Raw genomic sequence first — 27,474 nt, 5'->3', positions numbered from 1 at the left:
AAACCCTGCTTTTAAAAATGGTACAAATCCTAATTTTACTAGTACCGGTACTTTAAAAGTGGGGAATGTATTTTTTCAAAAACGCTTTTAAAAACTGAGTCGGCCGAGTACCAAAACATACTTGTAGCCAATCAGCAGTAAGGGGCGTGTCTACTCATGATGAGGAGGAGAGAGCTGCACAGGATGGACATTACCCGAGCGACGACAGAATGATAGAGATGACGGATAAAAAACAAAAGAGGAAAACATCTGCGGAACAAAATTCACCATAATCGTTGCCTGGGTTGTGTACATATGTGTGGGGAGGAGCTATTAAAAAAGGGGCAAGACTCATTTGGGATAGGGGCATGTTTGTTTTGGTTATTTGAAATGATAGCATTGGCTACCAAAAATCACTTACCCCACCTTTAAGAATGACAGCATTACAAGCAAATTCTGATCTTTCACTCTTTAAAGGGATGATTTACTCACCCTTAAACCATCCAAAGTGTATATGACTTTCTTCTTTGAACCAGAACCTTTGATGGAACACAGTGACTGAATCTAAATCCTTCATCTGACACAGATTATATCCACGCATTTGTAAATTACCGAACTCGCACTGTATGACATTACAGAAAGTTGTCCGGTCCGGTTCCTTTCACACAGCAGGGTTGTGTTTCTTGTTAATCTGCATGTTTACAGAATAATGCTCATACTAGGATTCTTCACTAGCGCATTGTGCATTCTGCTCACAGTATATCAGCAGAATATACCAACTGTGGAGAAACCTAAAACGAGGCTTTATAAAGAAAAATATTGAGAGGATTTTGAAAAAAGTCAAGAGGAGACTGGTTTTCCTTTGCTGCAAACAAAACTTGGTTCTTGCGAGACTAGCATAACAACAAGCATCATATGTCATCTCACTAAGACATATGATGTGTAAAGATACAGAGTGACAATTGGTATTTACTGACTTACTTTACAAACAGATTTTCATTTGAATATTTTGGCCATATAAATTACATCTGCACCAAATCACACTATAAAGCCAGACATGTAACTATTATTTCATATGTCTGGATTTACAGGTTAAAATCAGTTGTGTGATGCATCATTATTTATCATCTTGCAGCTTTCATTTGGTTTTAAAAGAAAATGTCAGGACTTGATGTAAAAAGTCAAAATAAACATTCCCAGCAGCTTTTAGACTACTGCTATACAGAGTTACCAGCCAGTCAGAAGGTGTTTAGGTAAGAAATAGCAGGCAGCTTCTCTCACTGTGCTCTTTTCAGGTTAAGGAGACTGACTGGATGCCGGCTGGTTAAGTTATGAATTTTACCGCCCCCCTCCCCAGCTAATACAGATCCCTCATTCACCTTTACCCCAGAGGAAAGGTGAGAAGTGGTAGCTTCGCTTCTCCTTTTGAAACCACAAACATAAGACACAGAGATAATGAAGAATACGTTTTATAGACAGTCAATGAGTAAACACTTACTCCTGTCACAGTGTCTGGTCACTTCCCAATAGGGTCACCCCACTGCAGGCACTGCATTTCCCACAAGTCTTTGTCCCATTCATCACTGTTAATTGCACACCTGCACTCAGCTGTCCCCACTTTCATGGTTTTCACCTGTCCATATAAACCCAGTTTGTTTCTATCTGTTTCATGGAGTCCTTGTTTCATGTCACCCTGCTTTCTCGTGTTCCCCAGTGTTTTTCATGTTTCTTGTTTTTGGACTGCCTTCATTGTTATTGACCTCTTACCTGTTTTGGATTAGATTTTTGGATTTCCCAATACTGCAACTGGATCCCTCGTTTTGTGTGTGCATTCGTAACTACTCCATATTCCCCCCTCTCTGCCACCAGTAGTAATTTTCCACTAGCCATGAAGTGGCTGTTTATTGTTCCTGATTATGATCGATGGTCTCGTAACCATCCCAACCTGCCCGTCAGAAACACTGCTATAGTGTTTGCTTCAGCCTTGGCTGTCACAGAGGCATTCTGGGAGCTGAAAACACATCAAATATACTGTTTCATAAGAAAACTCTTGCTCGTCTCCTCCATTCGGCTTTGTTGCTGTAAATTCAGTTTGGAAAAACAGTGGAGAACGCATCTCTGCATGCTTCCAAGCCCTAAAACGCCAACTTCGTCCCCTGCATAGCGGAAAATGACACCCCCACGCACACTTTCATGTACATAAAGCTGTTATAGGTGAAATGAGGCACTATTCGGTGTAAATTAAGACAAAACAGAATTATGAGGCTCAATTAGCTTCTCATTTTCCACTTGAGGAATTCTTTTCTTGCTGGTTTTATGAAGGAATGCTCTAAACAACACAGATTTCTGTCAGAATGAGGTCCTTTGGTTCTCGCCCGGAGGGTTGCTGCACTGATACACACATCTCACATGAAATCCCTGCTCTGAGGCAGTGCAAATGAGGCAGCACTAATACATTCTCCCTCGGCAGTGCAGAGACTATGTGTATGAGGGGGGAAAAGTTAATGCAGTTGCTTTTGTTTTTTGAGCAGGATCTCGGAAGCACGGGAGGACCTCCTCGCAACTGGAAGGGAATTGGGATAGCCATGGTGGTCATCCTGGGGGTCATGTCTCTGGTCTCCCTCTCAATTTTTCTGCTCACACCTGGTAAGCCAGAGATCGAAGGAGTAAATGAATATAAACTGAATCAAATTCGAACCAAGGATAAAGCAGGAGAAATGTGAGATCAACTCAAATATGTGAAGAAAGAGAACTGGGAAAACAACAGAAGATTATAGAGGATTATGTGAGCGCCAGACATCCATTCACAAACAACAGTACAAAAAGACTAGCAGAAACAGTTTGCTCGGTTAAGCTTTAAAAAAATTAGTTGGCGCAACAAATGTGTTTTTTTGCTTTTCTATAACAGAACTTTGCTTAATCCATTTGCATTAATCCGACATTTGCTTAGTCTGACTGCCTACACAATGTTTGTTCGTTTTTGTTCACTTATACTTTTTATTTCCCGGTATGCTTTTGGGGAGCCTGGAAAGAGAGAGTAAAATGTTGTATTTTTGTGCAAGATAAGAAAGGGGAGTCTTGTTTGGGCTTGATGATGGGTTGTGTTGTTATATGGAATAAATCTTGTTATATTGTGAGTTGGGTAAAAATGGCTAAAGCCAAGTTTGACCCACTTTTGCCAGTAGGCGAGTTTTCATTTCGTGCCCCACTCACAACACAACAGAAGCCCTTTCCAATTCCCAACGTAACAGGACATTAAACAATAATATGTTGTTCTTTTCCCCTCAAATTCAGTAAATAAAACCAGTTGGGTGCTTACTTTATTTATAACTAAATATTTTTCTAAAATCCTATATATTTCTTTGTGTAACGTTCTTGTTAATGAAAAAAAGTGCATGTGGAGACACATGTGGAGACACTTTCCACAATTTCATTCCATTTTGTTTAATTATATATGTATGTTTTTTTCATTTGCATTAGTAGACATACATTTTGAGTTTTGTTAAACAGTCCTGTACATTGCTACAGACCCTATTTTTCCTCAAGAGTTGTGGTTGTCCTTACCTGACTACTGGATCTTGTATTTCAGATGAGTCTCACCTCCTGCTGCTGTCTCGTCTCACTCTAGAGAACTTGGAGAGCGAAGATTTCCGAGTTCATGACCCATGTGCGACATGGCTAAATGGTGAAAACTCCTATTGTATAAACTGTGTTTGTTTAAGGGAACGGTTTAAGTTCCCTTAAATGAATTGAATTGAATTGAAAAAGTTCATTCATTTAGGGCTCCTGGAGTGCAACAATTCATTTTCAGTTTTTCTGCTAATGGGTAAAATATTTGTTTTATGGCATTCATTCAGGCTGCCTTTCAATTCAAATTCAGTTTGTATCATATGCAAGATGCAAGATTTGGATGCAAGATTTGGATAACTGCATCCCAAACCTTATTATATTGATAACAGAATTCTTAAGCTGCTTGAATGCTATATTACTTAAACTTAAAGTGTGCATTCTTGCATGGTTTTGGGCAAATATTGCCCACAACACCTTTCTGTATGGAAGAGGAGTACTTTAAAATAGGAATGTGTAGTCAAGGTTGCCTTAGCAGTATTTCAATAGAAGAATGATGTTTAATATTTAGATTTTAAGTGTACTACATTGTTTTTCTTTGACAAATCGAAAGCTAAAACGTACTGTTTTTTGAAATATATACATTTTTTATTAGTGTAAATGTCTTTATCATCACTTTTGATCAATTTAATGGATCCTTGTTGGATAGAAATAATCATGGTACTCTAGTGTACTTTTCCATCATCAGCGAAGTACATAGTCTTTAGGATGCTATCAAGGTGCACGCCAGTCTGGAGCTCAGCTGTTAAATGTTGATCTTTGTGTTTTACAGAGAACGAGGTGTCACTTTGCACACGGGAGGGTCATGTTTTAATCCACAATCTCAGCACCAATCTAACTACCACGCTACTAGACAACAGCACTCTGGTGAGTGGATACTTACACACGCATGCACTCACATAAAAGACAGCAACATAGTAAATAAAGAGCATGCAAACACACACATACAGCCTACTCATCCAAAACCACCAGTGTAAAGCAGCTCTCTGGAGAATTACTACTCCCTTGAGGCATGTGAGCGGGACAAGACATACAACTCCATTAGCTCCATTCTCATGGAACCTCACAAATAGGTCACTTCATAGAAAGAGAAAGGGAATGGACTGGGAGCTAAACGTCTTTGAAGAAAGAATCAGAATTCTAAAAAAAATAAGCAAAGAGAAAATGGAATTTCGGCTTTACAGGCTCGAGAGTTAATGCTCTAACGTCTTTTATGCCCATTTTCTGTGCTTCCCCCCAAGTTGATCCCATAGCATGCATCTTCAAAGAGACTGTTTCAGCAGGGCCACCCTTTGAACACTGCTCCTGGGTGACACTGAGAAACATATATGGGTCATTGCCTCAGATGCTCAATGAAATGTTGTTGAGATGGTAGATACTTCTTCTCCCCACACTGTCAACACTGTTACTGTACACTCGTCACATTGACTTTATGCCCCAACGACGTCTACCCTCAATGCATTTACCTCATTCATGGATTGCAGCTGATGGGAAGAATACAAGTTGAGCTCAATGCAATATTGATTTCCACAGAAATGTTTCTAAATTAAATAAAAATGGTATTTGTGTTAATACATTTAGAATGGAAGTCTATGGAGGTAGACATTGCACCAAGATAAATGTCAAAACACATAAGCCCAAAATAGTATAATTATCTAATAACTAATTGATAATTAATTTTTCCAATTATGAATAATTTATACATTGTTTGCTTTTTTTATATACAAATTATTGTCTGTGGTAACTTATAGCATGCTAGATGTGTGTAATAGAGCTTAATTTGTTTGAACCCAAATTATTATTTTAAGGCGTTGTTTTTTGGTGTTGGCTTTAGGATCTAAAGTCCATGAGGTTCCAGGTTTCAGCTGATAAGAAGTTCATCCTGATGGCTTATAATATCCACCATGTGAGTAATATGAACAGAAAAACATCAAGAAGCGATCTGATCTCTGCGTTACCTGTCTGTTAGAGAAAAAAATGACTTTAAATAGTTTTCTTTATTGTTTCTATCACCATGCAGAATCATATTCCAGTCGGACCAAAGAGCGATTTTGAGAAAATCGCTTAATGATGTATGAAGTGTTGCCTATTGTATGTAAATATGATAAATCATGTCATATATTTTATTATAGTTAATAACCTTTATGCACTTTTATCCTGCAAGAATTGCTATGAAAGGATTATCAGAAATGCTATTTTTAATATCTTATCATCTAGAAGAAGCCATAATGTTATATGTATTTGAAGAGGGTCACAGTTGTAAATAAATCAGAGTATTGGAGTATGCTTTACCAAAAAAAACAAACAAAAAAAAAAACACTATTTCGGTACTTCAGTTTTACCTTTAATTCTACTTGACATTTCTTAATTTAATTATTTTTGGGAAATTTACAAGCAATTTCTGAATGAGATATACAGTAGACTAACCCTAGCCCTAAAATAAAAACCTTGGATTTTACATGTGTAATTTAGACAAGATAGATCCCCACTATGTAGTTTGGGCTTTTTTGGTCCTCACAAAGATAACAAAACTTGACATGCTGTGCACGTATTAATGGTACATGCATATTTGTGCGCTGTAAGCTATTGTTACAAGAGTGAACTACTTCTAGCAGATGTATAGCAGGAGAGACCACTCACATTGTCCATAATTTCTGCAGCATGAGCGCTGCTATGATCAACAGCAAACGTGGAAGGAATCGAATATCCTGACACAGAGGATCTGGGGTATATAGAAAGAAAGAAGGAGGGATACAGACAGGCAATGGGAGAGATGGAAAACAGAGATGAGGAGCTGCTTGGTACTGAATTGTAATGAGCATCACACTGGGGCAAGCCTTTGTGATTACAGCAGGTTTTAGTAACCGGCTGAAAATAAACAACTTGTAGGCTATTTGTCTGAGCAACCACAGCAATCTGTAGTTTTTGTCTCCCTGCTGTATCCCCACTTCAGAAAATAATCATCTCTGCAGTAGTGTTCTCTCTTCTCAAAGGAACAGGGCGTAGACATGAGTAACAGAGAAAAAAAACAGGGTAAAGAGGGAAAAACAGGCAGTGAGTGAAAAACACTGACAGTAAAATCCATATTCTTTTTCTCTTGAATTGCACTTGCACTCTCTCTTGATGTCTCTCGTGAATATTGCTTTTGTTGCTGATTAAAATTCTGTTCTGTATTGTGCACCATGCAATCTGGTGAATGACGTACAGAGAGAGAGAGAGAGAGAGAGACAAACGCCCCCAAACACACACACTATATCTTACCTTATTTTCCAGTGTAATTGTAAATAATTAATAATACATAATAACTACATTTTATATAACTGATGTTGTATGGGCTATTTTACAATAGCAAAAAAGTGTAAAAATAACAGTTTTATCAATTTATAATTCATATATGTAATATTTGTAAATTAAATCAGTTTATTATGGACACACAAAGAAAAGTGGCTAGTTCGGCAGCACTTGATATGATGGAAGCAAGTTGTGATGTGCTTAATTTAAACTAATTAATCTTTCATTTTCAATAATTAATCTTTTTAAAATGTAATTTAAACACTTTAGTGACATGCATGGACAGCAGATGAAATTTAGCTCTGTAGTTAGTTCTGGGGCAGTCCTTGTCTGTCCATTGGCCCTGTTAAATAAAGAAATAATGTTGTGTTTAATTCTGTAGACTTTAGCTTGACCATGTAAATGTACTGACTATCATTCTCAATGCTTTATAACAATGAAAAATGCTCGAATTATATTTTATACAAAACGTGAATTACATTTTTTTTGTTGCTTTGCTTGGGAATTAAAATTAAATATGTTGAATTTTCATGAAAAAAATGGCAAGATGCAAAAAGGTTTTATGGTCCTGGAACAGAAATGTTTAATTCCTTTCTTTTGATGTTGCTTCCTATCTCACAGGATAAATAATGTCAGTCTGTGTGGTCACATCTGCAGGGAAACACAGGATTTCTCTGTTAGTTCTCCACCTCCTCTAGTCACAATCGCTGTTCTTTCTCCCCCACTTCAGCTATCTCTAGAGAATATGTGCTGACTGAGGCAGTTTGCTGCTCAAGTAACTGAACTGAAAGCAGCATGGGGGGTGGGGGGTGGGGGTCTGGGGGTTACAGCGACTGAAGAAGACCAGGATATAAAAAAGATGTGATCTGCAGTCGCCCTTAGATCATGCTGGCCAATCAAAATCAATCAATCACAGAGATGGGATGAATGGGATGTGGGAATGTGTGCGGAGAGATTGGAAAGGAAATTGAGAGAGATGGAAAGCGGGAGATAGGAAAATATAAAGGGGACGGCAGAATAGTAACGAGAAATGGCAAGGGAAGGAAGAAAATGGAAAGAGGTAGAAAGGAAAAGAAAGGTGAGTGTTGTGAAGGAAAAGGAAATATCTACTGAAAGAGTGAAGATGAAATTGCAGAAGACAGTACAAAGGGTAGTCTGAGCGAAATCAAAGGATACAGAGACACATTCATATAGGAAATGTAAAATGTACGGATAATTCAGCCAAAAACAAGATATCTGTCATCATTTACTCGCCCACAAGTCATTCCAGTCATATATGACTTTCTTTCTTCTGTAGAATGCCAAAAAAGGCATTTTAACTTCTAAAAGGTTGCAAAAGCATCATAGAAATATTTTACAAAAGCAGTAGATAATTGCAAACTGTTGGAACCAATTGTCACTTTGATGTACTTAGGCTTAAAATGCTTTTGGGAAACAAATCCCTGAATGATTCATTCATGAATCAGACTGATTTGACTTCGTATAACTGGAGGGGGACATGACCATTAAATAACATTGTCACTTCTTAAGACCTCAGAACACTTCAAATAGTTTTATATGACCATCTTGTTTCTTTTTGTCACCCAGTGATATGTTAAAAGTTTTATATAGCACATCCTACTTTGCTTGTGTACACACAATACACTCACATAAAGTAGTATATATTGCTTTATTAGCTGCTTTATTGCTTGTATCATTGCAAAATGTATGCCTATACTAAATTTTCTGAATTCGTCTGTAAGGCATGAAGATATAAGATATTATAAACATTGACATCATGATTTCTGTAAAGCTGCTTTGAAACACTATTGTGAAAACTGCTACATAAATGACTTTGATTTGACTTTTTACGATACATGCTATATTCAAATCTTGAAAGCTTAAGCCATTGTGATTTTTTTTTATAGAAAAATTACCTGTCAACTGGAAACACGGAAAAAGCTAGTAATTAGGATTTGAATGACATGAGGCTGAGTAAATATGAGAGATATTTCATTTCTAGGTGGACAATTATGTCACAGTCAAGGAGGAAGGAAGTCAAAGTTAGGAATAATTCTAAAACGTCCACAGAGATTGCGAAATGAAGAGGTACGTATTATGTGAACCAGGGTAACCTGAGACTGAAAGTGGAGAGGAAGACGTGTTATGATGAACATGAATCAAAAGATTTTACAGTCAGAAGCAACACTACAGAGAGAAGAGAACAGGATGAAAGGAAAAAAGGCAGACGGGAAGGCAAACTAGGGCAGATCTTGCACTTTTGGCACTGAGAATTGTGTGAGTATCAGTACAATGCCAGTGTCACAATGATGCAGATTCCCTCATTATCAATATTCGTTCTTCCAGTGTTTACAGTATGGATATTATTTTGAGGATTCCTGCAAAAAGAGAATTTTAACTGTAAAAAGGAATGTGCTAAAGCTCAGAACTAGGCACTTTGAGATTCCTACTTTCACCTGCCATCTGTCATTTTAATATTGAGAAACAGTACTGTTCAAAAGCTTTGGGGTTGGTAATATTTTTGAAAAAAGTCTCTTCTGCTTATGCAAACATCCTTTTGATCAATTTAGGTGACCTTGCTAAAATTAAAGTATTCATTCATTTTATAAACAGTCTTACTGACCACAAGCATTCATCTTAAAGAAACAATTGTTTGAAATAATCACTGCTAGACAGTATCAGACAGTGCGACAGTGTTCTGTTTTCAGTATGCAGTACAGGGCATGAATTTCAATCCTACTAGGATTTTGGGAAAGGAGTGCAGTGTAAAGCTTGTCACATTGTGTTCTGAACTGATGCTGCAGCAATCGATACAAATCTAATTGTACTCAAATCATTAAAGACCTAACTAATCAATATATCTTCATATAGCCAAATGCTTTGTAATACAATGTCCTGCTGTACTGACAAAATTCACAAATGTCCCTAGGGGTCCAAAAGACACTTCTATTGATTTAGGTCATCTTTGACATGCTAATCCAGTGGAGTGGGTTTGTCTGTGAATATGTTTTTTTTTTTTAGGGATATGATCACGCTGATAGAGGCAGGGCGTTTGCTGTTATCATTCTGTCATAAGACCTCATACATGTGATATACCGTTCTAATAAGAGTCAAGCCTTCCCGGATCCCTTCCAGCTACTGATTGTGAAATAAATTCACATGTTTTCTAAAGAATTGCTTCTTTTGTTCATGGTGCTTCTCAGATGAATCAGCTGAATGAAGCTTGAAATTGAAATTGAAATGATCCATTAACCAGAATCCACAGTTGTGTTGCCATGCAGTGAGAGAATGAAAAAAGATTATGAGCGGTGCAAACTGTATGTGAGTGTGTGTGCTTTGTTCAGAATGGAATACAAGCATACTGCACAGTGTATATATAATTTCTGAGTTTGTTGACAAAATAGTAGTGATTAGACGGTCTATATTACCCTCATCTGTTGATCCAGCCGATCCTGTTATGGCCATTAGGTTTTTAAGCTATTTTAAGCCAATTACTATGTGTTGTCTAACAGATATAGTCAACAATTTGAACCCTACTACCTCCTCTCTTGACATTTTTCCAACTCGTTATTTTAAACTGATATTTGACAGTGTGAATCTGCACTATTAAGAGTTTTGAATGACATTGTGCTATCTTTTGACACTGGAGACTCAGTAATTTTAATTCTCTTAGACTTGAGTGCAGCTTTTGTTACTGTTGATCATGCCATTCTATTGTCACGTCTTGAACATTATGTGGGCATCTGTGGAAATGCCCTCAGTTGGTTTAAATCTTTTCTTACTGATAGGACCTTTTCAGTTTGCATTGGAGGCTCTGTCTCATCCATAGCTCCTCTTACCTGTGGTGTTCCTCAAGGATCCATTTTGTCCCCAGTTCTGTTTTCATTATATATATTTTCTACACCTTAATGCGAGTAAAACTGAAGCAATTATGTTTGGGCCCTCTGTGGGGAAAGTAAAAAACATTGTTGATGTTGGAAATCTGCACTCTTATATCAAACCAACTGAAAATTCTGGGAATAACTCTGGAGTCTTCCTTTAAGTTTGATCATCACATAAACACAGTAGTAAAGTCAGGCTTTTTTCATCTGATGCTTCTGTCTACAGTAAAGCTGTTTCTGTCCCCCAAAGATCTTGAAAGAGTCACACATGCTTTCATTTTATCTCGATAGGACTATTGTATTCTTTATATGCTGGAACTTCCCAGTCCTCTATTACAAGGCATCAAATAGTCCGCAAACTCTTACATATTAGTCATATTTTATTGTTTCTAAATTGGTTCTCTTAATGGTCTTGCACCCTCATACCTACACAGCAAAAGAGAAATACAAAAAATCCCCCAAGACCCCAACCAGACTTCACACTTGAAATGAAAAGGTCAAGTTGAGTGCATTGCATTGTGTTCTTATACTGCACAATTTGGCAAGTTAGTTAAGTAAGAAATCCAGAAATTTCATGCATACTTTAAATTTGAATGCGGTCACGATAGAAATACTACAGAAGACGTACTGTGGTAGTATGCAATTCCTCACATAGCCTATTTGTTTGTGTACAATTTAGGGATCTACCATGTCCTCTGCCCCTTTCCAGGTATTCTCACAGTCCTTCACAGCATCCTATGCAATCTACACAGTGGCCAGTGGGTAGGTAGAGACGGAGCTCCCTCTCTGCATGGCCTACACTGGGCATGTGCACAACCAAAAACCAGTCCAGAGGTCCCTCAGCGTTTGTGCTTTTATCCAACGTTATGCATCAGGCATTGATTTTTTAAAAGTATGGAAAGGTACTATTTGTTCCTGGAATTGACAGGTCTCTGCTGGATGAAATGTTTTTTACACTAACCTGCAATTTATAGAATGCCCTGACGGGGATCTGCTATGTTCTGTTTGTTGATAAAAGCCTGAGATTTTTTGCTTGTGGTTGTGACACAGCAGTGAAACTTAAACAAATGTCTTGAAGCCCATTTGCTTGTTTTGGCAGAATTTTCCAATTATTTAGCCTTAGCTGTGGCGTCATTGCATGACCAGACCCCTGCCTCTCTGTATACTTCACTTTCATTTTGTATTAACTCTGCATCTGCATCGTGCTGTTTTTATGAACCCTTTCAAGCACTTTAAAGATGACCCAGACCTTTATGAATGTGTACCATTTTGGGCTTCAAATATGTGTGGAGTAATAGTTCAGTCTTGGTGTGATGTGTTTTTGTGTACTTAAATTAGGGAGATTACAGACCTCACCCCATCCGAGGAGGATATATCTGTACTTCAGTATGCAGCATGGGGACCTCAGGGGAACCAGATGGTGAGGACTAACCCACGGTCAATCTCTGTTTTACTGTAGCGAGCCTCCTTGAAATGAACTTTTGGGCTGTGTTTGGAATGGAATACTATCTTACTAAATACTGCTCCGTGTATACTGTGCTTTTTGCGTCATTGATACTAGACACTGAGTTAGTCTTTTTTTTTTAAAGTTGTTTTAATTTTTTTTTTTTTTCATTTTTAAATGTTTTTAAAACATGTATATATTGTTTTTTATTAAGTTTTAGTTCATGTACTTTTAGTAATTTTAGTACTTCAGCTTTTTTTTGTACTTCAAAAAATGGGAAATTTTGGCAACTAGCTGATATAATATATACGTTTTTATTTCAGGTAATGGTTATTTTATTTCAAATAATGTTTTTTATTACATTTTATTATTTTAATTTTTTAAATGTTTTTTTCATTCATATTTATAAAAGGTTATGTAATCTTTGGCAGTCTGATCAAATGATGAGTCAAGAAAAAAAAAAAGGTTTTCATTTACTTTGGCAATATAGTATAACATTGTATTATAGGCTATAACATTAAAATAATTATGAAACTGTAATATTCTAGCTGTTAATGCGTATCAGCCCTCATAAATTCTTGAATTATCCCAGTAATACTCTTGGAATATCGGTTTGATCCGTCTGTATTAATGCTGGCTGTGTCTCTTTGTTGACTCCAGGTCTATGTCTTTGAGAATGACATCTACTACAAGCCAGATGTTTCCAGCAAAGCCATGCGTCTGACAGCCACGGGCAGGAACGGAATGGTTGTTAATGGGCTGTCTGATTGGACCTATGAGGGTCAGTGATCTTGGACATGTCGTCCCCTTCGACGCTCTCACTGCAGTCCATCACTTTAATAAGTCACCTTTAATTTGATGTGTTTCTTTGAGACAATTTTGACAACCCATTGAAGACATTGCAGTATTCACAAAGAGATTATTATCTCAATTGGCCTCATAGATACACAGTGAGATAGGTAAATGAGATTCATGATAATCAGCGTAGGTCTACCTATGGGTTAATTAGCCTCTTCAAAATTTCTTTCTGTCTACCTTATTAAAATTTAGAGGAGATACTGCTGAAATATCCTGCATTTTGGTGGGCCAAAGACGGCGCACGCCTGGCATATCTGTCTATTAACAACTCAGCAACTCCTTTTATGGAGATACATCACTTCCTGGGTGGGATCTACCCTTCTAATGTTCTCTACCCGTATCCGAAGGTAAGAACAGTGGACATACAGCCAACTATTTTGTTTTACAAGATGAAAAAAGCCCCAAATTAATCCAATATCACTGTTGAATTGAATAATTAATGCAAATATATGCACTATTCACTGACTGCCGGAGCATTTATTCTTTGATTTGATGATGTTAAAAGTATTTGCTCTGTACAGGCGGGTTCCAGAATCCCATCAGCCAGTCTGTTTGTGGTGAATTTATATGGCCCAGCACACACATTAGAGATGATTCCTCCAGACTCCCAGAACAGCAGGTGAAGTTTGTCTTTAATTATCATGTGTCCACAAGTACGCTTATGAAATGCACAGGCTTTGGATACAGAGGTGTTAATTTTGATTATCCTTTTAAAAACAAGGTGAAATGTGTCTTAACTGACTATTGCATGTACAATAAATGTATAATGTTAAAAATTATTGCAAATGATTTGTATTCATTTCGCTGTCGCTGTGGTGGTTGTAGGCAGCAGACACATCGAAGCAATTCTTCATGATATGCACGTTTTAAAATCAAGTTTAGTCTTTAACAAACGTGAATTATGTTTGTAATGGATGAACAAGATGAACAGTTGCTTTGATGAGGGAGAATTGTCTCAACACTGTGCATAATGCCAGAATAAGATGTCAAAATGGATGTAGTGCGACAAAATCAAAGAATTTAGTAGTTTATTCAAAGTAATTCCTTCATTATTAAACCTTTTAATTGGCATTTTAAATGCATCATGCATTTGCCAACTGAGGAAAATGGGTTTGTTGGGCAACATTGGGTTATTGAGAGTGGTTTGATGTTACTCACCGAAAATTTTAATATATATTTTTTTATGTTGTTCCTAACCCCTTCAGTTCTTTGCATTGTCCCAATAGTCCTGTTGCAAAAAAGTACAGCCTGCATCATCCCAGGTTTGTCGGTGTGAGCTTACTGCATTTAGATTGTAGAATTATTGGCCATTCTTCAGCGCAAATATGCTTCTGCTCTGCCAGATTAGATGGAGGATGATGGTGGACAGCAATTTCAGGACTTACTGCTGGTTTTCAATTGGATTCAAGTCTGGGCTCAGGCTGTGCCGCTCCAGAATACCAACCTTCTGTATTTAAGCCATTCCTCATTGTTTTTGCTGTGCTTTGAGTCTTTGTCTTGCTGGAAAATGAATCTTCACTTCAAGCATAGCTTTCAGGCTGAATTTTGTCCTTGATTGCAATCGACTTTCCAGTTCCTCCTGGTGAAAAATCATCCCCAGAGCATGCTTTTATTTAACGTTTATTTCACAAGGTTAGTCCCTTGAGCTTAAAGTCTCATTTTGCTAGAGAGACCTGACTAGAATAGTAGCATTAAACATCACGTAGTGTTAATAAACATAAAGCAGGGCTATAATATTGCTTGTAATGTTCCCCATTTCAAGTTGATTAGGATAAAATCTTCTGTTAGGTGAAACTGTAAATATAATAAAACAGATCTGTCTCCTATTGAAAATGTATAACCAGTCGTAAAAATGAGAATTAGACAATGATGAGCATCTGAAGTATTGTATCAAGCGAAATTGGGCAAAAATTTTGCTCAAAAAAATTATTAAACATTGTAATTAAAAGGAAAGTTGATGTGATCGTGTTAAACATGCCTCTGTCCCAACTTTTTTTGGAGTGTTGCAGCCATCAAAATTAAAATTTGTTTATATTTACAAAATAGTATTAAGTTGGCCGGTGAAAAAAATTTGATTTTTTTTTTTATTTTTCTTTGTACTTTAGTCAAATTATTAAAGAGAGAATGTACCAATAACCTATTCTTGATTTTATGGCATTTCACAAAACGTCCCAACTTTTTTTGGAATCGGTTTTGTATAATAACCATGTACGAGTGTCTAAAATCCTATTTAAATCTTAATTTTCAAGATAGTATCTAAATAAATAATCAAAGTAGTGATTCTGAATGCACTGTCTTTCTGTTTGTCTTTCTTACTCGTCTTTCTCTAGAGATAGCTACATCTCTATGGTGAGCTGGATAAGCAGCACTCGTCTGACTGTGCGCTGGTTAAACCGCGTCCAGAACCAGTCTGTGCTGTGTGTGTGTGAGGCCACGACCGGAGCCTGCTCAGAGGTGAGGGGTCACCAGCTCATCCACTGCAGCCCACTTGGAAACCCGAAAAGTGTCCCATCGATTCGCCTCTCATTTTGTATTCTGCTCAGAACATGCAGAGAATCTCTTACTTCTATTCTGCCGGCTCAGCCTATAATTTCCTTCTGGAGGCGTGAAAGACTAACTCAGCTTTACTTTTAAGCCTCAGCTGTAATGTATAGCCGGTCTTAACACCTAAAGGTCACTCTCTTTTTATGAATGTGCTTGTGAGCGATTGAATGCATGTGCACAGGAGTTTCTGTGTCTGACAGAGATGTGCAGTCCTTGTTTGATTTCTACACTCTGTGTGTGGACGAATCTGTCAACAGCGTTTTATAATTGGAGGCATTGGGAGCTGTGCTGAAATACACAACACGGCGCAACTGTCGTGTGCTGAAAGTACAAATCCCATTCATTTTCTCCACAAAGAAATTGATTTTTAACAATATTGTATAATCCTCTTAAGACTATGTGCTCTAAGGTTGTTAAGCGATGATGGATGATTCTGTTGATGCAATCATTTTTTAGTCTCAGTACTGGTGACTTGATATTTAATTATACACTAATATTTAATAATTTTGTTACATATAATATTATATACAAAAATGTACTGAAAAGTACTTCAGGGTCGCATGATCTTTCAGAAATCATTCTTATATGTTGTTTTGGTGCTCAAGAAACATTCGACATTTATTATGATCAATGTTAAAATCGTTTTACTGTTTTATAGAAAATGTTAAAATGCGTTTTTATTTAGGCATAACAAAATTGTAATGTACTGTACAATATGAAAAATGGATATTTGACGGCAAAAGCAATCTAAATGTAAAAACAGAGGAGATGTGTAGCTTATATCTTCAATAAAGTTCACTTCAGAGCAGCCTGATGTTGTTCCTGACAGCACATCTAAACTGCAGATGAAAATGAAACATGCACTTCCTTAATGTGATGCCAGTGAGAATGATGGATTGACTGAAACTCTGCGTTAGCCGTGGAGTTTGATATACAACTCTCTATGGCAGGCAGAAGGGAACAAATGATTTAAACACATATTTTACTTATAATTTATGACATGTCTAATCCTTTTAAAACATCTTTAATCTTCAGAGGCACCAAATGGCAATGGACTTCTGGCACAACAACCAGCGGCAGGTAAGTTCAGCCTCTCGCTCTCTCTCTTTCACTCTCTCCAGGGAAGCATCCCAATCAATTCTCAGGCTGCGTTCCTCGGTTCCTAAAAGCTGCATCCAACTTGGACGGAAAATAAATGCATCAAAATGGTGTTTTCTCTTGTTGATCTCTTGGAGGAAAGTATATTGACGGTGGCTTGTCCTTCAGGAGGAGCCGTTGTTCACGGCAGATGGTTCTCTGTTTTACCTCATCCTGCCGGCCAAGCAAGGGGCCCGTGGGGAATTTCTCCACATCGCCAGCCTCCCTGCTCAGGTCTGTGGGTAGAATCATTTCTTACTCACGTTATGCACAATGAAATTAGACGCAGTCATAAACTTCATAATTAGAAACCTGAAGTACCCAGCATATATGTGACTTTTTATGGATGTGTGGGGGCGATGTTGAACCCCTATGTATTGTAAAGTGCATTCTCCCCGTTTCTCTTTATTGAAGTGTTAGACTTCTGATTTGAATATATAGTTAGGTTTTCACGTGCACTAGCTCTTAATTTAGATTCCTGTTTGCTTTTTTTCAGTCATTTACTAATTTATATAATGAGCTTGAAGTGACACGTGTCATGCTCTGTTCTTAAATTCCTAAATAACAGAGATAAAAAAAAATCTCAAATAAAAAAATATAATAATAATAATAATACTGCTACTACTACTACTACTACTACTACTAATAATAATAATAATAATGTAAATAATTATATTTATTTTTATTTCATAAAATTTTACAGAAATATTCTAGAAATATATGTATTATAACTTTTTTATTGTCTTTAAATCAAATATCACTTAAATCTAATGTTTCCTTATCTTTCTGCCCAGTGTTTGCCATTATTACGGGCCTTTTCTATGAATCTTATTTATATATATATTACACGATTTGTTATTAATAATATTTTTTATATTTTTTATTTGTAATATTTGTATATAGATAAAAAAAAATTATATTCACACATTTTAATCCATTTATTACAACTTTTTTTATTTTCTTTAGATCGTGTTTTGCACTCTGACACTTAAATGTATTGCTTTCTTATCTTCCTGTCCACTTCTTTCCATTATAGCTCGCCTTCTCGAGTAAGCTTTATATATCTCTTTCTCTTTCTTTTTCTTTAGACTTCCACTCCTTCCATTTCTCCTCGCTTTCTAACATCAGGGAACTGGGATGTAACCTCACTGTGCGCCCTTGACGAGGAAAACGATAAAATGTACGACAGATCGAATTTTATGAGCAAACCATTTCAACTCGAAAGCCTCAAGACTGTGTCGTAAAGCATCCCATAGTCAACCCAACTACCTAATATGAGTAATTATTGAATTATTCACGCCTAGCGATCCCATTTAGCCCACCGAATCAGCAAAGATGGCACTTAATTAAAATTAATACAGTAATTTAATGTTGAATTGGCTGTAATGACTGTCATTTTCTCTCCGGCTTTGTTTCCACATAAAACAAACCCTCTTGATAAACCATCCCAGAAGTCAGAGCTCTACAGATATTTTTTGTCATCTTTTCAATTAATGAATATTTATAAGTAGTTAGATCTATAGCTCAAATCAAAGTTTAAGCCCACAAATCGATGACTTACAATTAATCTGCTACTGACAGAAATGAATGCATGTCACTAGCTTCCCTACTTTGCATGTGTAACAGCTACAAACCTACTTGGTATGCAGCTGTACGAAGGTAGTGTGTGGAGGATAAATGACTGTCTACATGTAGTAACTCAAAAACCTTTTCAGATTTACTTCATGTGTCTTTCCCATGTAGCTATTTTCTGAGTACGGAGGAGTCGCAACAGAGCAGACACTTATACAGGTAGGTTCTGTCAGCATTTGCACACCCTGTTGTGTTGTGAGATATTTCATTTTCTCAGTATGTTTGTGGATTTTGGACGTCCATGTCCTCATTACATGTTGATATTCTGCATCCAGTTTCTGAGAATGTGTGTTCATTGATGTCTTGTGTTGTAATCAGTTAAATCTTTCCACTCTATATCTGAGATGCGTTTCAGGGACATTTGTGAAAAGGCAATAGACTTTTTTCCCCTCTAGTGAGCTCCAGGCAAGAAGCCCGGCTAATTCATTTAACAAGAACGACAGCTTGGAGAGAGAGAGAGAGAGAGAATGCGAGAGGCAGAGAGCGCTAGAGAAGGTTGAAAAGGAGATGGGCAGAGGGGGAAGTGCTGCGCCTCACAGCGATTTAAAGAGTGTTCTCTAACCTTTGATTAATGCTTTAAGACTCTCACTGGCTCTCAGTAGTAGGCCACAAGTTTTCAAAGATTTTTTTATTGCGGCTATCCAAGCAATATGGTGAAAGTGCAAAGGTCCAGCATTGAGCTTAATGCAAGTAGATAATGGAAAACAAGCTCAACATGTGTGTGTGTGAGTGTGTGTGTGTGTGTGTGTGTGTGTGTGTGAGTGTGAGAGAGTTTGTGTATAATGCACTGGAATTTATAGGGACAGTTCAGCTCAAAAAACTATTGTTTGTTTATTTAAATAATTTCATTTTTATTAATCAGTGACGCATTAATTTAATCAAAATGACAGTTCTGAAAACAACATTTGTTACAGTTTTTTTTTTTTCAAATAAATTATTTTGAACTTTATATACATCAAAGAATCCTTAAAAAATGGATCACAGCAGTGATTTTCAACCTGTGGGCCACGGCCGCCAGTTAACAATCTAGCTTCTAAGTTATTAACCCAACAATAGCGGGGTCAGTTCATTTTTTTGCAGTGGGCCGTGCAAACGTATGTGTTTGGTTGTGTGGGCCGCGAGTTAAAAAAGGTTGGGAACCACTGGATCATAGTTTCCGCAGAAGTATTAAGCAGTACAACTGTTTTCAATGTTCAAAATTAAGCTTTGCATCACAGGTATAAATAGAAATACATTAAAATAGAAAGCAGTTCATGTCAATCTTCATGACTTCTATGAAATGCAAAAAGAGACATTTTTAGTGTTCACAATGCTTTTTTTTATACAATACAGTGGGCTGTCAAGAGCCAAAAAGTTTATTTTTAAGTTTAGCTGTTAAATCTCATTTTGACAGTCCTGATTACTATACGTAGCATGAAGACTATTAAAAATGTTTTATTTCCGTTTCACAGAAGAAGGACAGATAGGTTTGGAAAGGCATGAGATTTACTAAATTATGAATGTTTATTTATGCATAAACAATTACTTTAAAGGGGTCATATGATGTTACTTGGACATTATTTTGTGTATATTTGGTGTAATGAAATGTGTTTTTGCAGTTTAAGGTTAAAAAAGCAGATTACTTTCCACATACTGTACATTGATGTTGCTTCTCTATGCCCCGCCTTATGAAACCCGTCGATTTTTACAAAGCTCATCGTTCTGAAAAGCGAGGTCCGCACTGATTGATACCTCAAGCGTGTGACACAAATTTTATGTTCCTTACCATACTGTGATCCCGTCTCCCGGCACAACAAGACAAAACCAATAAAACCCATTACAAACAAGGCATTTGCTGCATCCATTGGGGACATAATTACTGATTATAATGACATATACGGTCTTTTTATGTATTGGGTTGCATATCACGCTGCATAAACTTAAAAGCATGTCTGCAGTTGTGATCGGAATAAACAACAAACAACAAGCGCTACTCTACACTGCTCAAAACTCGCGTTTGAGTCATCAGTGGCAAATTCTTTAAATATGAAAGCGCCAGACTGTCATTGCAAAGATGGAATTGCCCCACTTTATAGGAACAACCTTTGTGCAGTATTGTAAGTATAACTTAACCACTGATTTCTAGTTGTGTCCTCTTTTGGAAGACCAAAGTTTTGCTTTCTTCTTTCTTTGCGTGAACATTTGGGCGTTGTTATGCAAAACTACCCACACAGTGATGGGGCGTGTTTCAACGAGGTGTTTTAGGAGGGCGTGGACGAGTCTAACTTTTATAAAGAATATCTCTTTGGGTTCGAGACTTTAGTCTTTGCAATGTTAGGGATCTTATCTATGCATGAACAGCTTGAAGCACTCCACAGAGAAAGGAAAACTTGAAATTGCATCATATGACCCCTAGTATTGAGAAAAAAATTAAGATTTAAAATTTGATTGTTGTAGATAGCATTAACATCGATGACAAATTGTGAAATAATGAATGCTTGCTTGTTGACTAGTGTGGAGCTCGGAGGAGTGTTTCATCGCCAGTGTCTGACATGCAACCTGTTTGAGCGATGCAGCGTCTTCAAAGCAGACTTCAGCCCCAATCAGACATACTTTACTCTCTATTGCTTGGGTAAGATCACACCGTCTCTCATGCACAAATATAAACACACGTAAGTATATGAAAATAGATTGACGTTTCTCATCTCTGTTATACTTTTTTCAGGCCCAGGTGTCCCAAAGGTGACCATTCACAGCACAAGTGACCCTTCCAGTGAGTAGAATTAATATTCTTCTCATAATAAGCCATTTGTGGCTCACAGAAAGAAAGATTTTAATTGCTAAAACAATTGTGTCAAAAAACAAGAACTGTTTATGCATAAATGCACCTTATAAATAAATGCCGTATTAAGCATTTATGTAAAATATGACTTGTTATTATTGTAAATTTGTTATTCAAAAAAAAAAAAAAAATATATATATATATAGCACAGCTGTTTTCCACACTGATATTAAGACATTTTTCCTCAGCAGCAAATGATTTCTGAAGGATCATGTGACACTGAAGACTGGAGTAATGATGCTGAAAATTCAGCTTTGCATCAAAGGAATAAATTATATTTAAAAATATATTAAAAATTAGAACAGAAAATGGTTATTTTAAATTGAAATAACATTTCATAATATTGCAGACTTCTAAGAGACCTCTGCAATTTAAAAGTCATGCAGACGCTAAGCTTTTGATCTACAGTACACACATTGAAGGAGGGCTCTAAACCGTATCTAAGGACTAGAATATCAGAGAGTACCACCTATAAACTACCTTAATGATCACTTTAATTGCCAGTATGATTCTGAGAAAAAAAAGAAAATCATTATATTTTTGAATGAAAGCACCCTAGTGAGTATTAATAAAGCTTGTTGTAGTGCGAGTGTTCTCTAAAACATCTAAAAGTGCTTTATGGTATCTTCTTGAATTTTATTATCTGGATTCATTATTTCAGAGTCCTAATATTTAAATCCAAGGTGGTGAACTGTTGTGGTTTTATGCCAAAAATGTATTAAGTCTGGGTGCTTTCCTTGCAGGATACACAGTGGTGGAAGACAACAGCCTCCTCGCTATGTCTCTTGAAACCAAGAGGCTCTCTGAGACAGTTTTCCAGACGCTTTCCTCTGACAACAGTGGTAAAAAGATTTATTAAGTAACTGATTACATTCCTCCTTTCAGTATAAATTGATCTCAAGCTTTTACAAAGCCAACTAGATTTAAGAAACAATCAGATAATTGTTTCGGTTTTGCTAATTGGATCTTCACAGTTGTGCCATTAGTGGTGCGTTTGGGGGAAGCCTGTTGCAGCGTGTGTATTTTTGCGTATGTGATGTGTAAGGGGAGGTTTGCATGTGTATATAAATTGCACTTGTACTGTACATCAGGTCCCCCGACTGTGTTTGTTTGTGCATATATGTGTATTATTGAGAGTTTGTTGAAAACCAGCAGGCTCACGGGAGCTCATTTGCCAGTGGTTAAAATATTGATGAATCGGTACTCAGACTTCCTTGCTGTTGAAACGACCCTTTATTCTGTTTTAACTGCCTTTGTGAATAATTACAGACCTAGATCTAAAGATGTCCCTGCCTCCTGGGTACGGAGGAAACCTGCATCCTCTCCTTATTATCATGTAAGTGTCTCCTTGCACTTCACCAGTGCCTGTTTCATACTGTTAGTACGGCAGTATTATATTGTATGGATGCCCCTTTTTTTTCCAGAGTAAAAAATGAGACAGGTGATTATGAGATAAAATGTATATAAAAAGTCATGTTTTGTGAGACACTACAATTCAACAGTTTGTATTTGGTAAGACTTTTTAATGTTTTTGAAAGAAGTATCTTATGCTAATTTATATGATTAATAAAACAGTAAAAACAGACATATTCAAATTCTTTTCTAATATGTTATTGTCGTTAAAAATAACTGTTTTCTATTTTAAGTTTTAGTTTTATATTTTAAAATTTAATTTATTCCTGTGATGCAAAGCTGAATTTTCAGCATCTGTCAACTTTTAATCAATTTAATGAAACTTAAATTTAGTGAAAGAATGAATACATTTTTTTTAAACCCTGAAAAATATAACCCCTAAATATAAATTGTGCAATGTAAATGCAAACTGTAGTGTGTAAATTCACATTGAGAGAAATAAAAGCTACATTGTGGGATTTAAATTTTTAGTCATAAAGTAACAATTTTGAGAAATAAGTCGGCAGCTTGTTTTATGTTATAATTTGTGAAAAGTCACAATTATGAGAAGTTGCTTGACTCGAACTTCCATTTCCAATATGATGGATGAACCAAAAGTAATATTAGTTACGAAATTAAAAATCTGTTTTTCTGACACATTTTTTTTAATTAAACTTTCAATTTCTACACAATATGGAAATAAAAATGCTGAAGATTTATTTAAAAAAAATGAAACCAACATTTGCTGAATTGATACATCGTTTTAAAGTCACATGACAAGAGAATAGCATGCTACTGCTTCAAACATTAATGGTGAGCTAATGCCTATGCTTTACTCACGATTTTTTAATACAGTAGTAGGCATTATGTAATATGGTCAGTGTTGCATTAAGAAAACAAGATGTGTGCTAAGTGTCCTGAAAGTGACAAATCAGCTCTGATTCTCACACCAAACAAGCCAAAATCTTAAGCTTGCCTAAGACTTATTTATTGCCTTGCAAGCAGTGGTATCTCCTTGTGGAAATGCAAATCTAGTTAGGACTCTCCTCTCCCCCGCCGTAGTTGGTTAGGCTACATGATTTATGAATGCTGCGTTAATAAGCAATATGCACATGCTCGATTGAGATGCAAGAAGTGTTCAGCAATTGTGAACACATTCACAGAATGCAGATCAGTGCGCTGATGTCTTTTTAATCTACAATGTGATGTTATATGTCAACACCTACACCTCCACCATTCTCTGCACCTGTAGTGACAGTATTCCCGGGAGGCAGTCGGTAACGGAGGAGTTTGCCCTGGGCTGGCCGGAGGTTTTATCCAGCCTGCATGGAGTGGCGCTGGCTTGGATCGACAGCAGAAGCTGGGTCTCACAGGGACAGAAAGGCAGCATCCTGGACCCTCGCAAGCTCAGTTCCCTCCGCATTAAAGATAAGCTTGGAGTCGTGGAGTGAGTCATTCTCTCTTTTCAGTTATTAAGAGTAATAGCTCTATTAGTAAAGTCATTTTGCACATTACACCACAAAATATCTGATTAGGAAATGCTTCATGCTTTAAAGCAGACGCTGGGTTTTCTTTCAAATTTTCTTGAACACTTGTTTGAAAAATTGAATTGAACCTTTCTTGCTCCAGGCAAAAAAATCGACGTTTATGTCTCTGCAGAGTTAATATGCTGGCTGATTATAAATCACCAGCCATTTATCATAAGTCCTAAATGCCACCTGAAATTCCTTGTTTTATTTCAGATGGTTAATGCAGTTGCCATACATTGATGGGAGAAGAGTCGCTGTTTATGGAAAGGTAAAATATATGTTCAGAAAAATGAGGGTTCAGACTCAAACTTCTGATTAAATGAGTTATATTTGAGTAAATAGCTGATTTATGGAAGTTGGAAACTGTAAATAGCCTACAGTTAGGCTAATTATCAATGCATTACAAACTTTTATTTGAAGCAAAAGAGTATTTAAAAATTGGACAAAAAGACAAAGGTACAAAACTATATTTTGTGTGTGTGTCTATATATATATATATATATATATGTATATATATATATATATATATATATATATATATATATATATATATATATATATATATATATATATATATATATAGATATATATATATATATATACGGTACAAACCCTTAAGTATTTTGAAAGTGTGTCAAGACGCAATTATATCATTCAAGGTGATTTATGGGAGTAGGCATTCAATGCCAAGCTCTTTTGGTGCAATTTGCTTGCCACAACTCTGATTGTTGGAATTTTCCTCACAGCATCATGGGTAATGTAGTTTTTCACAAGTAAATTCACACAATTCTTTAAAGATACATCAAATTCAAATAATATGAACTGGTGGATGTAATTAATGCATTTACCATTCAATAACAACCTCAGAACTCACAAAATATCTGTATTTCAAGGTTTGTAAATTATCAAAAAAAATTTTATTAATGGCATTTTTACTTTCAGGACCAACCTGTTGAACTCTATATTATATATAGCATCTTAGCAAAGTTTTAAAAGTTTTTTTTTTTTTTTTCAACTTTTTAAAGTCAGTTGTAAAAAGGGGGATTGGAAGTTTTTTTTCTGTAGCCATTTTTAAAAAGTATTCATCAAAACATTAAAAACCATGAACCAAACCTACAGTTGCAGAGCTCTGACATCAGCCTACTTTTGACCTCACAGGGACTTGGTGGCTATTTAGGTTTGAAGATGCTGACAGCAACCAATCAGATGTTCAAATGTGCTGCTGTCATGGCTCCCATCACAGACTTCAAGCTCTATAGTGAGTTCCAGCTCCAAACACCACGAGAACAAGAACAATATTTCTATCTGTAGTGCATTACTGTTTCTTTTCACATTTATATCTGTGGAAATGGATTCAACCTTGTTTTTCAGGTGCTGCCTTCTCAGAAAGATATCTGGGCCTTCCAAATAAAGAGGATCATTCATACATGGTAGACATTTGCATTACCTTTTAATTCATTATCAAACATTAAGTTATGGAAAATAGATATAATGTAAAATAAAACACATTGTGACAAAATTACCGGTACAAGTTATAGTTGTGAGATTTATGAGTAACAGAGTTGCGGTGACCTTTTCGTTTTACATTCAGAAACAATCTTCTATATTAGGACTGAGACTGAGATGCCTATATGTTGTTTCTTTGCAGGCTGCATCTTTGTTGGACGACATTCACAAGCTAAAGAATGAAAACTTCCTCCTCATACACGGGACTGCAGATGGTCAGTTTCAGAATTATAAATCATTCACATACATCATTTGTGGATTTCCAGTCATGTTTGATTGTTTGTGTGTTTAGCACGGGTACATTTCCAACACAGCGCTGAGTTGTTGAGTCGTCTGGTGAAGGTAGAGGCCAACTACAGCCTTCAGCTGTACCCAGACGAAGGCCATACTTTAAGAGAAGAGCGGAGCATCCAACACCTCCACCGCACACTCCTTCACTACCTCCACAACTGCCTCAAATACGACCCCTTCCGCAGCATAGAGGAGGAAGAGGAGGAGGATGAAGAGGAAGAGTGATCTCTTCCACTGTGTCCGCTCTCGGTCCTCAGAGGTGCCCAGTACTGGTGGATGCATTAATTCTCCTAAGGAAAATTAGCAAAATGGAGATCAAGAGGACCGAATTCACCAGCTATTTACCATAAACTCAATTTTGGAAAGTTTTTTTTTTTTTTTTTCCCAGACTGCAATCGTAAACGTTTCCCGAGCGTCCAGGAAGATCCAACAGAACTGCTTTGGTTCATACACTTTTCAAGTAAATCATACAGGGAATAATGACTAAGGGCCCCATGCAATCAACATATTTAGGCAGTTTATGTGTACAATGGGCAAAAGATGATCAACCTTTATGTTGCAGCGCCACACTGAGGTCAAAGATGGATATTTCAAGACATGGTTTGCGGATTGTGAAAGTTGAAAATACTAGTGGTTTTCCTGATTCAGTGTTATCGTTTACTATTTTTAAATAGAAAATCAAATGACCAAAAGATACACGGACCCTATACTATAACAATTCACTGTTAATTGAAATAAATCTGCAATCAAATATAAATATTAGATTATTAATCTTGAGTGAAAATGAGAAATGTTGCCTTGCAAATTAATGTAAATAAAATAGTTTTAAAATGACTAAAACTAAAATAAAAATAAATTAAAGCTAAATAGAAATGTCAAAATGATGAAAGCACATAAAATGACTAAAAATAAACTACTATTTAACTAAAATTAAAATAACATATAAAAATTAAAAGTTATAAATACTAGAATTTGTATATAAACAGTACTAAAAACCTCATGCTATGAATCTCATGCTGATATCTAGAAAGGTGGACAATATGATGCAGGAGAGATATGATCCACAAATGAGATTGCTGGCAGGAAATTCTTAACAAAACAATTGGAAATCGAAATTGTTTTTCAGACATTGACACCAAACTAAACTTGCACATCTGTCAATCAGCCAAACTGACATTGTTGTTGGATGATAATCTCAAAAATGTCCTGAGATCTGATCTATCACTAGCCTGTTTTGATTGAATGAACTGCAAAATGTAATTTGAACCTGGCTCTTTATATGCATGACACACCGGCTGCATGGTGCTGTATATTCATAATCTCTGTGCCGAACGCAAAAGAAATTAATGAAAAAATACTTCACTGTGTGAAAGACAACAAGTTTTGAGCATCTCCATATCATTGTGGTATAAGTACACAGTAAACTGTCCTTACTGTAAGACTACAAAATCAATGACTCGCACTGCATGCTGCCGTTTACAGAAGCCTCATAAGGTCTCCAGCATACAGCATATCTTTTCATAAACATCGAGCCCTGCTTTG

At 36.4% G+C, this 27,474-nt stretch overlaps 1 protein-coding gene across 3 annotated transcripts in view; it reads left to right on the top strand.

Moving 5' to 3' along the window:
- The window catches only part of LOC113065565 (inactive dipeptidyl peptidase 10-like), a 38,935-nt gene extending 12,260 nt beyond the window's left edge, over positions 1–26,675 (top strand). The window contains exons 2-25 of one of the 3 annotated variants that reach the window (XM_026236901.1): positions 2,508–2,625; positions 3,569–3,664; positions 4,379–4,473; positions 5,441–5,512; positions 11,488–11,540; positions 12,117–12,198; positions 12,883–13,003; positions 13,273–13,427; positions 13,602–13,699; positions 15,411–15,534; positions 16,660–16,704; positions 16,891–16,995; positions 17,850–17,941; positions 18,505–18,552; positions 20,886–21,004; positions 21,098–21,145; positions 21,958–22,056; positions 22,484–22,550; positions 23,859–24,053; positions 24,349–24,403; positions 25,294–25,393; positions 25,507–25,565; positions 25,784–25,856; positions 25,934–26,675. In XM_026236901.1, coding sequence (XP_026092686.1) covers positions 2,508–2,625; positions 3,569–3,664; positions 4,379–4,473; positions 5,441–5,512; positions 11,488–11,540; positions 12,117–12,198; positions 12,883–13,003; positions 13,273–13,427; positions 13,602–13,699; positions 15,411–15,534; positions 16,660–16,704; positions 16,891–16,995; positions 17,850–17,941; positions 18,505–18,552; positions 20,886–21,004; positions 21,098–21,145; positions 21,958–22,056; positions 22,484–22,550; positions 23,859–24,053; positions 24,349–24,403; positions 25,294–25,393; positions 25,507–25,565; positions 25,784–25,856; positions 25,934–26,157 — 2,343 coding nt within the window. In that variant the 3' untranslated portion in view covers positions 26,158–26,675. Of the gene's footprint in view, positions 1–2,507; positions 2,626–3,568; positions 3,665–4,378; positions 4,474–5,440; positions 5,513–11,487; positions 11,541–12,116; positions 12,199–12,882; positions 13,004–13,272; positions 13,428–13,601; positions 13,700–15,410; positions 15,535–16,659; positions 16,705–16,890; positions 16,996–17,849; positions 17,942–18,504; positions 18,553–20,885; positions 21,005–21,097; positions 21,146–21,957; positions 22,057–22,483; positions 22,551–23,858; positions 24,054–24,348; positions 24,404–25,293; positions 25,394–25,506; positions 25,566–25,783; positions 25,857–25,933 lie in introns of those variants that run through there. The other 2 variants (XM_026236902.1, XM_026236903.1) reach the window with 2 other exon arrangements.
- Positions 26,676–27,474: the final 799 nt, after the last annotated feature.

This window comes from Carassius auratus, chromosome 48, assembly GCF_003368295.1.
Source record: "Carassius auratus strain Wakin chromosome 48, ASM336829v1, whole genome shotgun sequence".
Lineage (NCBI taxonomy): Eukaryota > Metazoa > Chordata > Actinopteri > Cypriniformes > Cyprinidae > Carassius > Carassius auratus.
Note: the sequence above shows the minus strand (reverse complement) of the source record. Positions and strands in the feature narration are given on the sequence as shown.